Consider the following 16,420-nt stretch of genomic DNA (forward strand, 5'->3'; position numbering starts at 1 on the left):
ATTCGATGCGTTCTTGGTTTATGTGTACTTTCAGTTGGAACAGGAATTTTTTAAAGTGAGGTGGCCTCAGTTAAAGGTGGCCACGAGTGGCTGTGCATGCATGTGACTCATTCTGTATCATACCATCCACAGTAGGTGTTTCATAAAAATAAATACACATTTCCAGAAGAATGCGATCACACTTATAAGCAAGCAGGAAGTAAAAATCATCATTTTGCTGAGCTTAATTTACGAGCTAATACAATTTTCAGTCAATTCAATTCAATCAGTCTGATTAGCTGAATCAGTGTCATCAATTTCCACCAACTGATAAGATAAGATATCCTTTATTCGTCCCACACTGGGGAAATTTACAGCCTCCAGCAGCAAGAATGTATGTAGAAAGAAGAAAGAGAAAAAAACAACAAACATATTTCAATTAAATGCAATATGAACACAAAATGGATAAATCGCAGTCACCTGTCACCTATCCCTTGACCTCGGTTGTGGTCGTTGGGGCGCCCGTGAAGATCCTTCACCGTTTCTTTCCAACCGTCTCTGTTTTCTGCCTCTCTCTGGGACGTTGCGAAATCCAGGTTGGTCCACTCTCTGATGTTGTCCTCCCACCTCTTTTTCTGCCTTCCTCGTTTACGAGATCCTTGTACAGTTCCTTGTAGCACCGTCTTTGCAAGGCCTGATGATCTCGTAACATGGCCGCACCACCGTAACTTCCGTCTTTTTACGATGGAGAGTAGGTTGTCATGGTGTCCGATAGCTTGTTGTATCCTATTTTGAACTTCCTCGTTTGTTACATGATCGGTGTAAGGGATGTTTAATATCTTCCTGTAGCATCTCATCTCCATTGCAAGGATCTTTCTTTGGAGATCTGCTGTTAGTGTCCAGGTTTCACATGCATATAGGAAGATTGACATGACAAGGGAGCGTAGAAGGTGGATCTTTGAGCGCAGAGCTATGTTCCTATCTTTCCAGATGGTTCGGAGTTTTGCTATTGCTGTTGATGTTTGAGCAATTCTTGCCAACATCTCTGGCCTCGAGCCCTCGTCTGAGATAATAGAGCCTAAGTATTTGAATGACTGCACAGTTTCTAGTTGTTTCCCACTGACTCGGATATCAAGATTGATGCCTTGATTGTTGTTGGTCATCAGCTTTGTTTTTTCGGCAGATATTTCCATGCCATATGAGGCAGCTGCTTCGTCCAGGTGTTCTACTAGTTGCTGTAACTCATCTTCTGTTCCTGCCAGTCCATCTATGTCATCAGCAAATCTGAGGTTGGTGATGTTTCTCCCTCCGATGGAGATTGTGCTTTCATGATGTTCAAGGGCATCTTCCATGATCCTCTCTAGATACAAATTGAAGAGGGTGGGTGAGAGTAGGCAGCCCTGACGCACACCGACTGTAGTTTTAAACCAATTGCCGATACTTCCATTCAGGAGGACAGCACTTGAGGCCTTTCCATACAGGTTTTCGATGATTCGGACGAGGTTGGCATTGATGTTATACTTGCGCATGGTGGTCCATAGGGCTGCGTGCCATACCCTGTCAAAGGCCTTTTTGAAATCTATAAATACGTGGTATAGGTCTTTTTGGTGCTGTAGGTGTTTTTCGCAGTTTAATCTTAAGTTAAAAATCTGTTCTGTGGTGCTGCGTCCTGCTCTGAATCCAGCCTGTTCCTCAGCTATGATGTTCTCAGCTATGGGCTTCAGTCTGTGCAGAATGATCTTCAGCAGGACTTTGCTTGGGTGACTGATCAAGCTGATAGTGCGATAATTTTCACACTGCTGTAGATTTCCTTTTTTCGGCAAGGTGATTATTAATGATTGAGTCCAGGGTGTTGGCCAGACTCCGGTACTCCATATATGGTTGCAAATTTTTGTGAGGGCTGTTATCATTGCCTCTCCTCCTGCTTGGACTAGTTCCGCAGGGATATTGTCTGCTCCGGCAGACTTTCCTTTTTTAAGTTTCTTGACGGCTAGTTCCACTTCTTCGCGCAGTATGGGGCTTGGGTCTTCTTCTGGTGGTGTTAGTGGACATTTGAGTACTGATGGGTCCCCATTTAGTTTGTAATTGTACAGGTCTTTGCAGTATTCTGTCCATCTGTCCAGGACATCCTTTTCTTCTGTGAGGCATATTCCGATCTTGCTTTGTATGCTACTAGGTCTTCCTTTTTTCTTGGTGGTCAAGAAAAACTTGGAATGCTTTCCTTGTGTTGTTCTTATCTAGGCTTTCCTGTATCTCGCTGCACTGTTGTTCTATCCGGGCTTCTTTCGCTTTCTTCATTTCCTTCCGGACTCTGTTGTTGGCCTCCCGATACTTCTTTGCTCCCTCTAAATCCCTTTTTTCTTTCTTTAGGTCGCGTCTTTTATCACACAACTTTAAAATTTCGTTGGTGACCCATGGTTTTTTAGGATGTTGGTGTTTGCCCAATATCTTGTCATCCGTCCCTGCAATTGCAGAGTTAAAGGTGTTGATGGCTTCTTCAATGTCCGTGTTCTCATCCAGGACTGTCAGGGCTGCAAAACTCCCTCCAATCATTGCTTGGAACTCTTCCCTGACTTTGGCGTCTTTTAGTTTGTCGAGGTTGAATCTCAGTCTTGTGAATCTGGGCTTGTTGATTCTTTTCAGTCTTGTTTTGAATGTCATCATTACTAGATCGTGGTCACTTCCTATGTCTGCCCCGGGGAAACTGCGGGTGCGGGCGATGTTTATTCCTGAGCGGAAGCGCTTAGGAACCATGATGTAATCAATCTGGTTATGAGTGTGACCATCAGGGCTGTGCCAGGTTTCTCTCCTAGAGGCTTTATGAGCACCGAAGGTGTTGGCCAGTGCTAAACTGTTGGTAGCAGCAAATTCCAGAAGCCGCAGTCCTCTCTCATTTGTTACAAGGTTGCAAGATGGTCCATATGTTCCCCTCCAATTTTTATAAGTATCTCTACCAACTTTGGCATTCCAATCGCCCTGTATTATTATTATGTCTTTCTTGTGCACTTCGTCTATAATTCCCTGGAGTTGGATGTAGTAATCGCAGTACTATTTACAATTTTCCTTCACATCATTTAATTATTATTATTATTATGATTGTTATTTTTTATTCATCAGCCTGACAGCAGTGCTGACTGCTCATAATTCTTCACATTCCTACATGTTTCTTTTAACCTTTTGCTACAATTGTTGTTGCTTGTATTATGAGTGTCTGTGCATGATGGCAATGAGTGCATTTTATTTCATGAAACCATAACTGTGGATGGTATGATGAACAATGACTTCTCTGACTATTGTTTGCTTGCTATGCTTTATTACCGAGCTCCATGTTCGCCAAGTAAACATATGCTCGAGTCGTCTCTTTCTTGGCATGACATTTCCCTTTCATGTCACTCACAGAATATACTGTTGCGTGTTTAATTTAAATGCTCAAATAATTTGGTCATGCTACTTGCTTTGGTTCGAACAGCCTCTCAACATACTTTGAAGGGGATTGTTTGCTGCTCACTGTCTTGTCATTGCATATCTGAATTGATTCCAAATGACTGACAAAATGGTGCCTTCTTTTGTAAGCTTGCTGCTCTGTTTCCCGCCATGTCTTCAGCATGTCTGTATGTCTCGTTAGCAAACAAAAATATTTAATAATACTCTTTTTTTCATGGCAAATTTATTGGTCAATCACAGGCAAGTGAATGAAAGGTTTTTGTCACAGTGTTGTTCATTTTCAATGAGGGGTGGGGGCAGTCTGGAGCCCTGGCTTGGATTATTGATACGCCCACAAAATTGTAATTTCATTGTTCACTGTATCTAGAGTGCAATAGAAATCATGCAACTTAATAAAATTGTATCTGAGCCACTCAAAAAGGAAAAAATTCATCCCTCTCATTACACCAAGGTACAATTTTGATTTACTGGATACCAGTGAACAAGCGCTGAAGTCTTGAAACTTGAAAGTATTTCAGTGGCTTTTACCATGGTCAAAGCATCGATGAGGGGTATCTCCATCGCTAACACATCCTACAAAAATGTATCTTTGAAAGAATCAGTATGTCTTTGTCAACAGCATTTACAAATAATTACTCAGTGTAAAGTGCGTGTTCAGACAAAGTAATTTCATGTGGATTAAAAATTGTCAGCGTAACTGCCGTCAGGAAGAATGTTTTAATAGTTCTGCTTGTGGCATCATTATCAGACGAGAGCTCACTTCCATTCCAGGCCAACCACGAATGACATGAACAATTCAAGATCTCCTTTTCACAGATACATATATTACTCAGTTGGGCAAAAATATATCCTTCTACAGAACAAACGCTAGCAACAGTGAGTGTACTGTGCACACACTACAGCTCTTTGATATCGTATGGGCTTGACTCAACGCTACCAATTTATTCTTTGTTATTCAAGATTTGATTATGTCATAAAATCATTGTATTACCTACCGATGTTTTGATGGAGCTCACAGATTTGAGGTTCTGTAGCAATTGTTGACTCTGTTGATGACACACAAAAATTATAAGAGTCTGCTCAACAAAGTAACAGGAAAAGACTGAAAAAAATCTACAGGGGAGCTACTGACAGCATATTGGTTGTTAATAAAATGTTCTGATATATATTAGTCTTGAAATGAGTGGTGCGCCGATCGGTCAACCACCGATTGTGCTCAGCCCATTTCCGCAGAAAAGTAAGTGACTGGCACGTGTTGGTCAAAGCCTTTCATTTCCAATCACAAAAAACAAATCACCCCTCGGTCTTGCTCTGTAGCCTACTATCACAGAGAGACCAACCTGTGTGCAGCATTGCACAGGTGTGGAGCAACCCAAACAAACAATAACCTTTCCCCCTATTATCGGACATGTTACAGATGAAACCAGTTACTCAATCGTAATACATGTTTGTGCATTGTCTGCACTGTCAATTTATAATCATGTCATGTTTTTTTACAATACATTTGCTAAATTTGATTTATCTAATCGATTATTACAAATAATTGTTAGTCACGTGTGGTCAATATTGGCCAATCTCATTCATGAATGAAACCATGAACGGAACACCCTTACTTTAAATGTAGCACAATAAAACATGAACTACGTGTACTTCAAATAGCTTGACTTGATATGCTAGACCAGGAGTGTCCAAACATTTTCTTTCATTTTTTTTGTCATTGGAGGACTGCATATAGAAATGTTGTTACTAATTTAGTCATTTGTGATTGATGCAAAACAAGAAATTGCAAACGTCATGGGCCACAAAAGGGAAAAAATAAAATAAAAACAGTGGGATGCAGTTAGCCCGCAGGCTATAATTTGGACACCACTATGCTAGCTCTACAGTAATGTTTTTTTTCTTCTCACCAACATGGTAGCGTGTCTTATTTTTTGGATGATCCCACTGTGACCAAGGTACTGCAGAGACAACCAAAGAGGCAATGCTCGCAGCTTCTCGACAGGCTGACTCGAGGTCAAACCTGCAGCCAGAGACTTAAGTCAAAACAGAAAGAGTCGGAAGTGAGTAATTTACAAATAGACACATATTATACCGGTAACTCATCTTGATTAGATATATCTTCATATAGATCAGTGCTTCTCAAATAGTGGGGCGAGGCGCCATCAAGGGGAGCGCGTTTGACCTCGGGGAACATGTCTTTTTATTTTGATTTTTTTTTTTTTAACTGTCGTAGAATAAAGTGCAATTGAAACTCCACTGCATTAGGGGGCAGTGACGCTCTCATTGGCAGAATGTGTGCAGGGTGTGCGCAGGGAGCATTCGCTCCGCGTTTTGTTTGCACTGAGCATACGCGCTTTGCACACAGCACAGAGTATGAGTAAGAAGTGCAGGCACAAAGTCGACAGGCGGAGAGAGACGGAGTAAAGAGAAGCTTAGATGAGGAAATATGACAAAGCATATGTGGCGCTTGGCATCACTGTGACTACAGTGGTAGACGAAGAAAGACCGGTGTACCTACTGTGTCTAAAAATGTTGGCAGCGGACAGCATGAAGCCAAATAAATTAAGGTGTCACTCAAAGACATTACAGTAATCCCTCATTTATTGCGGGGGTTACATTCCAAAAAGAACCAGTGATAGGTGAAATCCGTGAAGTAGTGAGCTTTATTTTTATACTATTATTATATTCTACAATACTGAACTATGAATACAATGAAACCAAAGACAAAAACCTGTTTTCAGGCATAAGCACAAAAAAACAAATAATGTTTTCAACAAATAACTATAATAGTATTTAGAAATACTATACAGTAAAATAATATTTTTAATAGTCAGTACGAAGTTGGACTGTTCACGTCGGTCAGTGCCTTAGTCAATCAGGATGCAGAACGCAATTCACTGTTTAAAAGCATTAAAGAAACTGCACTAAAAAAATCTGTGAAACAGCGAAGCCTCGGAAAGTGAACCGCGTTAGAGCGAGGGATCAATGTACACCCCAATCATGCTGATGAGCCGCTTGAGTTTTCTTCAGGAAAACATGCCGAATATTGCCAACAATCATCCCACTTTTTGACTGCGACTTGTAGCCATTAATCCAGACCATCTTTGATGAAATAAAAATCAGCACAAATTATTTTATATATTTTTATTTTGCAGGTTTTCATCTTGTGCTCCTGAATTAATGTTGGTGATCAGTTTGAATGCATTATTTATTGATTTTATGTACCGTATTTTCCGCACGAAAAGACGCATTGGATTATGAGGCATGCCTTCAATGAATGGCTAATTTGTAATTATTTGTCATATATTAGACGCCTCGCACTAAAAGGCGCAATCTACAATGCCTCCACTAGATGGTGTGACGCGCCTTCCTTCAACTCGAGAGGCGTCCGTTCAACTTGAGAGGCGTTCATGACCGCCTCTGAAAAATGTAAGTTATTACTGTACTTAAATGAAACTACGAAGATTGAAAACAATGCATCAAAACAGAAAATCAAGCAATGAAATCACAAAATAAATTCTATACCACCCCTACGGAATTTATTTTGTGAATTCCTCGCTTGATTTTCTTCGTGGTTTCATTGAAGTAAGAATTAATTTACGTTTTTTGGAGGTGGCCATGAACGCCTCTTGAGTGGAACAGAAGAAAGCACGGAGACGGACAAAGACGTACAGTACCTGTACTTGCTGAGACTGTGAAAACCATTAATAAAGTCTGCTGGAAAGGCAGCCACTGTCGCGGCGCCATCTTTGAAGTCAAAATAACACAAGATGTCAGTCGTAGTTATTTATTCCTTTGTTGTGTATTCACAAATGATGAAATCACAATATAAATTATGTAGGGTGGGGCAATAGAATTTATTTTTTTATATCCTCGCTTGCTTTTCAGTTTTGATGTATTATTTTCAATTTTTGTAGTTTCATTGAAGTAATCGTTATTTTACGTTTTTCGGTGGCGGTCTTGAACGCCTCTCGAGTCGAACGGAAGAAAGCACGGAGATAGACAAAGACGTACCTGTATTTGTTGAGACTGTTTTAAAAAAATGAACACCACAGCTCTCCTTTTTTTGGAGCTGGAACAAATACTTATTTAATAAAGCAGCGACACAGTTCACTGAACCAACGGCAAGTTACAACATTGGAAGCATGTCTCCAGGCAGGAGCCATCTTGGAGTTGACGTATTACCATAATGACTATACAAAAGACACACTAGATTTTAAGGCGCTCGGTGAGCTTTTCAGAAAATGGAAGACATTTTGGTGCACCCAAGAGTGCGGAAAATACGGTAATTTTATCTTTCAGTATTGTATGGTTTGACATGGTCAGTCAAAAAATGTTTAGAGTTTAATTCATTCATTCATTCATTCATCTTCCTAACCGCTTGATCCTCACTAGGGTCGCGGGGGTTGCTGGAGCAAACTCCACACAGGGAGGCCGGAGCTGGAATCGAACCCGGTACCTCTGCACTGTGAAGCCGACGTGCTAACCACTGGGCTACCGGGCCGCCCCTAGAGTTTAATTAAGGATTTAATTTTATTTCTGAATTTCAGACACACTTAAAATATTTTCTGTTAGTTACTAAAGCTATTCTTTGTTGTAAGTTGGTCCATATTTCTTTCTTTATTCTCATGTACGTTAATAAGGATACAGTGTTATGCAAATGTGTACTTATAACAATTTTGTTGACCGATCATACTATTTATAGTCGCGCGGGGGGGGGGGATGTTTTTTTTCTTCGGGGGGCATGACAGAAAATAATTGAGAAGCACTGATATAGATCAAATGCTGGAAAAGTTGGTTGAGCAGTGCAGTATTAGCAGCCTACCAGTGCTGGATCTTCGTGTCTGTAGAGAGTAACAGCAGTAACAGCAGGCAGTCCGAGCCACGGACCTGGCATGAGCGTAATACTGTCACTTCTTGTTGCTGCCTTTTAGGGAAATAGATGAGCACAAAATAACTCTTGAGTACATGTCCATGTAAAATAATTGAACAGTTCTGGTTGCATTAATTAATGGAGTGTAAATTTATGAGATAAACAGGTCAGATTACCATAACAGCAGAGCTGGCCTCAGCCAGCACCAGTGTCGCCAGGTTGATACTGAAGACAAAGCAGGTATGACATAACAAATCTTAAAATGCTACAAAATAATGTATCAATATGGACACGCAGTAGGAATAACAGAGAACAGAAAAGTATTCTTGACACAAGTTATAATTATGACAATCATCACTTCCATCTGAGATGTGCATTTAAACGTGTTTAAGTTAGATATTACATCTTAATAAATGTCTCACCCCTCCACATGGAGCCACATTTTGTACTGATCACACAAGTCCCTAAGGCGCCCCAACTTATCAGTGTGACCCGCCAAATGGGTACCTGGAAAAATATTTAAAACCAAGAAATGTCATGTATGTATACAAGAAAACTTTTTTCAATCACTATAAGTATAGAATTTTCATGACCACAAGATGTCTAATAATGCAGGTCACACCTTGTACATGCACCGAGTTCCAAAATCTGTGAATGTTGTTATATGACTTCGATGACGGGCCCGCTTGTCAGATGTGCTGACACATTGCTCATATAGAGGAAAGGTGGACGTAACTGACGACAGCATGCGGACGCTAAAGTGGGACGACTGGGTGTGAAAGAGGACGCTAAAGGCACGACTCCAGTAGGTGCCGGTACGTGCATTGTGTAAAACAACAACCCAAAAATGGCACCAACGAAGAGACACGCTTACGAAGCACAGTTTAAACTCCAAACAATCAGTTATGAGGACCATGGGAATCGAGCAGCCGTGAGAGAATTCAAGATCAACTAATCCATAGTGATGGGTGTTTTTCTTTTATGAAATGCACCATCTATCCACCCGGGCAAGAAGACCGTGGTGCGGCAACATCCAGCGGATTAGGGAAAGATGGCCAAATTACACTCCTACTGCAGTAAAAAGTGTAATGTTCTGTATTAAATTTCCCCAGTGTGGGACGAATAAAGGATATCTTATCTTATTACATTAAATAAAGATTTTAAACCTTTACTCCGTTGCTCTGCCGGCCTCACTTGGCTTCCACTGCCAACTGTTGCCTCAACCAATTCCCATATTCCTAGATACCCACTTGTGCGACGGCAAGTGATGAGGGACAAGCATACTTAGTATTTTGAAATACAACAAAAAGATTGCAGAAAAACACATCCAGCCCTACCACATCACCTACATGGATGAGCTGTCACTCACTTTTGACATCCCGGTGAACTACACTGTAGAGAAGAAGAGGACTAGCACGGTCGCGATAAGTAAAATGGGTGCATTAAGTCGGCTTTTACCGTTGTACTTGGTTGCCATGGTAATGGACAGAAACGGCCAAAGTGAAGTTCGGAGTGGCATAGGCCGATGGCGATCAGAGCTTTACTAAGACTGGGAGGCAGCGCTGGGTGAGTTACGTCACAATTTGTGGATGCTTGGGTTTACGAGTCTGTGTGCACCGTTGTTCGAGCTTACGCAAAAGCTAGCAAGGCAACTCTGAAAGTGGCGCGGGGGAACCTGGCGTCTTTGATTGTGAATTTGCGCAGCTGTTTATTTTGGCTACAGAAGATTAGGCGTTTGATGTATTTGATAATGAGGATTAATAAAAAAACATAAGTGAGTACATTGTTAAATATTTCAGTACAGTATAACCAAACTCAGTTTTGGTCCTGCTGCCTTTTTAAAAACATACGCTAGCATGCATTCATGCTACCGTATTGTTTAAGCTAGTATACGTTTTAAAATGCCTGTGTCCAATAATACAATGTGTCTTGTGTATCTGTTAAATACAGAAATATCACCTGTAACTGACACGCCTTTTAATATGGTGCGCCGAACGGTCATGAAAACACGGTAGTTTTGCATACTGAGAATTTTTTTTCCTTTACCTGCATTGGCTATTAACAACAAAGGAAACTTCCCACTTTCCACGTCCTCTTTGATTAGCTTGTCCAACAGTGCAATATCCTAGGTGTAAAAAAAGAAGACACAGTATGTATATATTTGCAAAACAGCTTCCATGTATCTACAATTATGTGTCATCTACCATTTGATGTTGTGATCCAAAGAGGGTGTTACATGGGACTGTGCACAAACTGGAGAGAGGTAGGCCAAGCTAATGACAGAAACTGACATTAAAATAAGCCATGAGTGCAAACTATTGTAATGTTTCTACGTTTTTCTACCATGCATGTGAACAAGGTCACAGCGTGAAAACTAAATTCTGTCAACTCTGTTACCTACTTGGTTGCACAAATGCTGTCCCAACCCAGGTCTGCTTGATGCGCTTTGGTAGATGACTGGCTGCTTTGAGCTGAGGACAGCATAGCCCTCAGAGGCATAATCATCATAGCAAGCATTGATGACCAGTCGACATACATTGACCAGGCCTTCTCTGTCATCTTCATGGAAGTAAGCTGAACCATTCTCATATCTAAATGTCAGAGTAGACAGGTGTTTATGAATGAGATACTGAGGAGAGAAATTGTTGTACAATACATTATTATTTATGTAGCATTATCACAACAGCTGCAGCTGTAACAAAGCCCTTTACAGAACATTTAACATAAAATGTAGAACAAATAGTTGCAATGTCTGGAACCTCCAACTGTAACTCCCATGTTACAAAGAAAATCAAGAGTTGAATGTTGAGAGGACTACCTGAACAGTCTACAGAGCCACAGTGTGGTATCAGACAGGATCCGAGTGGCCAGCTTCCTCAGCCTCTCTCTGTCCAGCACTGAGACGTAGGCTGCCAGACTGTGGCCCAGCAGTGCCATGTGACCCTGCTCACCCACATTCTGCATCCTACTGGTCACACAAAATAGAAGGTTTAGTTATCCATTTAGTGGCCGATCTCCTTGTCTCCATTATTTACCATTCGTCAAATAGAATACAATTACTGTATGTTATTTTCTTTTTATCTTACAGTATCTTACTGGAAGGTCTTTCCTGTGGGCATGGAGGGGGCCGCGATAATGTTACTGTGAATACAGCTTGTCACTTACTGTGGGTTTGGTTTGTCTTCTCCCTCCTCCTCTTCATGGATGAGGCTGTGAATAAGCTGCAGTATGGTGGCAACATCCTGACCACTGTAAAAGAAAGGATCATGAATTCCATATTAAACTTTATTTACACCAAAGCAGAAAGAATGTTCATGGAAAAATACTTGAGCAAATCCAAACATTTAATATCAGCCAACAGCACAGATGAAATTTATTTCCTCTCAACCAATTTAATACAAAACAAATACAATATATTTAATGTTCAAACTGATAAACTTTATTGTTTTTAGCAAATAATTATCATCTTTGAATTTTGTGGCGGTAACAGGTTCCAAAAAAGCTGAGACAGGCTCAAGTTTACCACTGTCTTACATCACCTTTTCTTTTAACAAAATTCAATAAATATTAGGGAATCGAGACACAAATTGTCAAACCTTTGTTGGTGGGTGAAAGCAAAGTTCAAAAGCCACTTTTTGTCAAGTCATCACATTAGCATGCATGTGTTTATTGTATGTGCACTAGTATCCGTGTGCGTGTGTGCGGGCGAGTGCCTTACGCTTCTTGCAGGGGACCAGGTATGCTTGTTCTACTGAAGATTGAGCCCTCTGTTTTCTCCTCCATTCCTCTAGTTGATAGAAGACAACAAACATAAATGTTTATATGCACACATTAATCAGGTTATTGCCATAGCTTTTTTTTCTACCTATTCACATTTCTCTGAGAAGCCCGTTTGTATGCTTTGAGTCCAATTTAATCGCTGGCCTAACTTATGTTTGTCTCCACTACTCTAGGGGTCAATGACACTCCTTTCTGCTTGTTCAGCAGTGACGGCTGAACAAGGACGATGCTTCTTGCTACTTGCTTACCAGAAAACTAGATAAAAGGCATTCTTTTACAGCTCTGTACATCTTTGAAATGAAGTATTCATAAAAGAAAAAATGGTGCACAAAGGAGATCTGCCTTGGTTCATGCAGAAATTGTGGTGCATTTGATTATGCTTCTTGAAGCACTGTTGCTTTCCGGCCGGAACAGGTTCCTTATTTGAGGCTTCAAAGTACACGCGATACCTCCTGGTTGAACAAACATAACCATCCATCCATTTTCTGAACCGCTTAATCCTCCACTAGGGTCGCGGGGGGTGCTGGAGCCTATCCCAGCCGTATTCGGGCATTAGGCGGGGGACACCCTGGATCAGTTGCCAGCCAAAACATAACCAGCAACTGTAAAAAGTCTCAATAAAAAAAGTTTCTGGATGACACAATCTTCAATACCTCCGAACAATCCAAAAATATTAATAGGACTTTGGATTATCTGAGAATTTTTCAAGGTTAGTTGCGCCACCATAAGAAACCACTACATCTTCCAACATTGACAACAACACAGACCTTGATATGTGTTTCACAAAATCCTTCATGGATTACTTGGGATACATACAATGTACTATCAAGGCCTTTACATAAACGTTAGCTACTGACCAGACTGGTCTGATAATGATGAATGACATTCATTCCGATGGCCTGCTTTAATATACTTAAAGATCTGGAAACAAACTTTTCACTCCACAAGTTATTACTTTAAATCCTATTACATCGATCGCGATCGACCGGTAACTCGCGGACTGGTCCCAAGTCGATCGCGAGGGGTTTAGAGGAAAAAAAAAAAACAAGCAAACATATTCTTGTCTCTATGCACGTTAATAATAATTTTTGTGTTAATGCACACTGCACCCTAATCATCCCATCTGTCTCACTTTCACAAAAAGTATTAAATAAAGAAAATCAGGTCATCTTAAACCTACGGTGGCGTGTGACCTCCGTCACCGGAAGTTATTGGCACTCAGCAGTCTGCAATTGCAGCATGTGATCAGGGTTGTTGCGTTCTATCTTTTATCGTTGTCATTTTTCTCATTCAGAGTTTGTTTTGTATACCATTCACCGAGGGAACGGGCAAAGAATGGAAATCTGGAGGGCCGAGAGAAGCATTTCAAGATGGTATTCGTGAGCTACGATAGTGTCAGAGATGTTCGCTCGGACAGTTGACAAAGGCTCGAACACAGGAACAGATTGTCTTTGACAGCAGGAGGCGCAGTTTTCAATGAAGTCACTCAGTGTGAGCTTCTCAACTGACACCCGAACTCTGGAGTCTCTGCCCTCTGCAGCCTCTGCCGGCCTTTTTATGGATTGTGTATGCAAATGACAAGTAATACATCAGAAAAACACTCCCATCTTCATTTACATACCACGCCCCTGGACGGTCCCATTGGGTCATCCCACTGAACACAAGGCATTCCATTGGTACCAGCAACAACACCCATACATCAACAGATACATAGACATTTTAATGAGTGGCTTTTCCATGAAACGATACATCCGTAACCTGGCGTGACCCTTTCTCATGATGGGAGCGTACCGAGTACTGTACTCCCTTTTGCCCAAAGTTAAATCTTCCTTTCCAAGTTGTCAGTTAACAGGCGCCTGTGTGTCTACTAACGACAGTTAAATCTTTCTTTCTGAGATGTGGTCAGGTACCATGCGCTCGTGGGTCCCTTCACCTCAAATTGACCCCTGATTCTCTGTGCTTCCATTCTGTGCAAGATGTCTGAACACAAACATTTCGAGGTCAATCAAGCATGTAACAAAATGAAACTTTAAAACATGAGAACATTGTGTTTGTCTACTTTCGAACAGATGGTTAACAGGCTGCAAAAGTGTGTTGCATGCCACTGCGTCAGCCTGTTACACCGTGTGTAAGTGCGTGCATGTGCGCGGCAATGGGTCGATTGCAGGAGGTTGGTTGATAGAAAAGAAGATCTATCTTCGGTCAAAAAGGTTTGGGCACCCCTGCTTTAAATGCTTTTGACTTGTGACATGTTTATGCCCTTGTCTAATTCAGTCATTCCCAAATATTTTTTGAGCCACCCCATTTTTTGGGTAGGAGACTTGTTGAGCCCCTTCTGGGGCCCCTGAACATACCAAATATATGAACAAAACTGAAAATGTTGATGTGATGTGAATGCTGATGTCCAATTATATGGCAACAGACTCAAGTCTCACCTTTGTCCATCTCCTAAGATCCTCATGGCATCACTCAGATTCTTGCCCACTTGAGCCACTGTGGTGTCCACCATCTCCAGAGATGTTTGCCTACCGACTGCTTGTGTGCTGGGAAAGAATAAAAGACAGTACAAGATCTTATGTAAATACATTAAGAATGTACACATTTATTTTTATTCACAATAACAAATACAACACAGTATTAAAAAATTGGGAAAATTTTCAGAGCAATGAGGCCATTATTCAAAAGACAAATACAAATGACTTTTTTTAAAATCTCCAATTCATTTAAAGTAACAGTTTCAAAATGATTGTAAATGGTAAATTGCATTGTACAGAGTAGTAGTCGTAGTAGCAGTAGGGCCTGTGTCACAACAACCGCCTGTGTCGTACAGCATATGAAAGGTTACATTTGTGGACCAACCTAGACTCATCTTATGTTTTGCAAATTGGCACTTCCACTGTTCAGAAGTGTGTAGTTGTCATGGTTCAAACATAACACACGTTAACATGATCAACTATTAGCTTGGTCTCGTTAGTTAAAAAGGTACATTTTCCTTCTAAATGTTATTTAAAATCCGATTTGTATGCCATTGGTGTCACAGAGCTTTTCACTGTACACAAACGTTGCATTTTATTTAAAGGAGCTTTTCAAACGATAACAAGACCTTAATAACAGTACAAATCTAAGTAAGTAATGTCTAACTTACTTATGCAAGGGAAAAAATAGCATGTTAGATATAGATACAGAACAAATGTTTATGTGTGATTTTATGAAACAGAATACTCCTGTTTCAGTGTTCACGAACCCAACCCAAAATACAATAAAAAGATTCTGTCACACCTGAAGGATTGAATTCAATCCCAGAGTTAAATGGGTGTGACTCTTGCAATGTGTGATATAATTTATTTTGAAAAGCAAGACTACAGGTTATATTTACTTAGGGTTTACCAACAGTTTTTATGCCCTGAAGACCTGCATTACATGAATGAATACAGATAAAAAATAATTCAAATTTTAAAAAGTGAGTTTTTTCATAAATGATTAAAGAGCACCCACAATTTAACAATAACAGAATTCTGAAAGCTACCAACATTTACACAATGTCTTTGACAGGTGCACTTCTGCTGCCGTACAGCGACAGTCCTTGCCCGCAAGAGCTGCAAAGTCAACCACTACTTTTCTTTCTTTTTAAGGCGATAATAACGATATAATGGTGGCGTGTATACCGGTCGAGCATTTACGCAAACCTCTGAGTAATGTGTGTTAGTGTGCAGAATGCACGACGCTGTTTGACAGACGAATTACAGGCGGCTAGCTAGCAACACGCATCTGAAAGAACCTCTTTACCTTCACTGACTTCACTGAACGCTTCCCCCAGTCTGCGATGAAAAGACAAGCTTATGGCAAAGAAATCCCACCAAGTCTCGTCATGGAGCTTTCTTGAAGAAAGTCTGTGATGTTGACTTTGAATTGTTTCCTGCTCTTTCCGTGGAGTCAGACGCAACTGTGCATGACTTCCTGGTTTGGTAGAGACGTGCGTTCCACGCTGGCAGTGGTGACGTCACGCTTGTAACAAACCAGTCAGGTGTTGACTAATGACAACGCTCAATGCATACACTCGTTGTAAGAAGTATTTTATTTAGAAGCATCCAAGCACATAAAATAGTAAGTTGGTTGACCTCAATATAAACCAACAAACTTTACTTTGTGCTAAAGTGGCTATACTTTGTAGCTGTATTGGTGGTATGTGTTAAACCAAAGTGAATACAGTCAGCCTTCGCAGAAAAATTCGGCACCCTCGGATTTTTTATTCGCAGATTTTTTTTCAATATTTTAATGTCTTTTTTCAATACTTTAATTTCTTCATGCCGGTATCCCCCCGGCACCCAAGTCCCCTCATAATTT

At 40.7% G+C, this 16,420-nt stretch overlaps 1 protein-coding gene and 1 long non-coding RNA gene across 6 annotated transcripts in view; both read right to left on the reverse strand.

Moving 5' to 3' along the window:
* Nucleotides 1-16,055, reverse strand: part of pdxdc1 (pyridoxal-dependent decarboxylase domain containing 1) — a 53,695-nt gene extending 37,640 nt beyond the window's left edge. For 2 of the 5 annotated variants that reach the window (XM_052049643.1, XM_052049642.1), the window contains exons 1-14: nt 15,863-16,055; nt 14,512-14,619; nt 12,015-12,083; nt 11,462-11,545; nt 11,115-11,264; nt 10,698-10,887; nt 10,501-10,569; nt 10,343-10,421; nt 8,719-8,803; nt 8,473-8,521; nt 8,249-8,350; nt 5,331-5,456; nt 4,419-4,469; nt 3,952-3,996 (exon numbers count right to left, since the gene is read on the reverse strand). In XM_052049643.1, the coding sequence (XP_051905603.1) occupies nt 3,952-3,996; nt 4,419-4,469; nt 5,331-5,456; nt 8,249-8,350; nt 8,473-8,521; nt 8,719-8,803; nt 10,343-10,421; nt 10,501-10,569; nt 10,698-10,887; nt 11,115-11,264; nt 11,462-11,545; nt 12,015-12,083; nt 14,512-14,585 (1,173 nt within the window). In that variant the 5' untranslated portion in view covers nt 14,586-14,619; nt 15,863-16,055. The remainder of the gene's footprint in view (nt 1-3,951; nt 3,997-4,418; nt 4,470-5,330; nt 5,457-8,248; nt 8,351-8,472; nt 8,522-8,718; nt 8,804-10,342; nt 10,422-10,500; nt 10,570-10,697; nt 10,888-11,114; nt 11,265-11,461; nt 11,546-12,014; nt 12,084-14,511; nt 14,620-15,862) is intronic. The other 3 variants (XM_052049644.1, XM_052049646.1, XM_052049645.1) reach the window with 3 other exon arrangements.
* Nucleotides 5,588-7,266, reverse strand: LOC127590315 (uncharacterized). Its single transcript, XR_007959598.1, has 2 exons — nt 6,206-7,266; nt 5,588-5,776 (listed from the first exon to the last, which is right to left on the reverse strand). It is a non-coding gene; the product is annotated as an uncharacterized LOC127590315 (long non-coding RNA).
* Nucleotides 16,056-16,420: the final 365 nt, after the last annotated feature.

This window comes from Hippocampus zosterae, chromosome 17 (assembly GCF_025434085.1).
Source record: "Hippocampus zosterae strain Florida chromosome 17, ASM2543408v3, whole genome shotgun sequence".
Taxonomy (NCBI): Eukaryota; Metazoa; Chordata; class Actinopteri; order Syngnathiformes; family Syngnathidae; genus Hippocampus; species Hippocampus zosterae.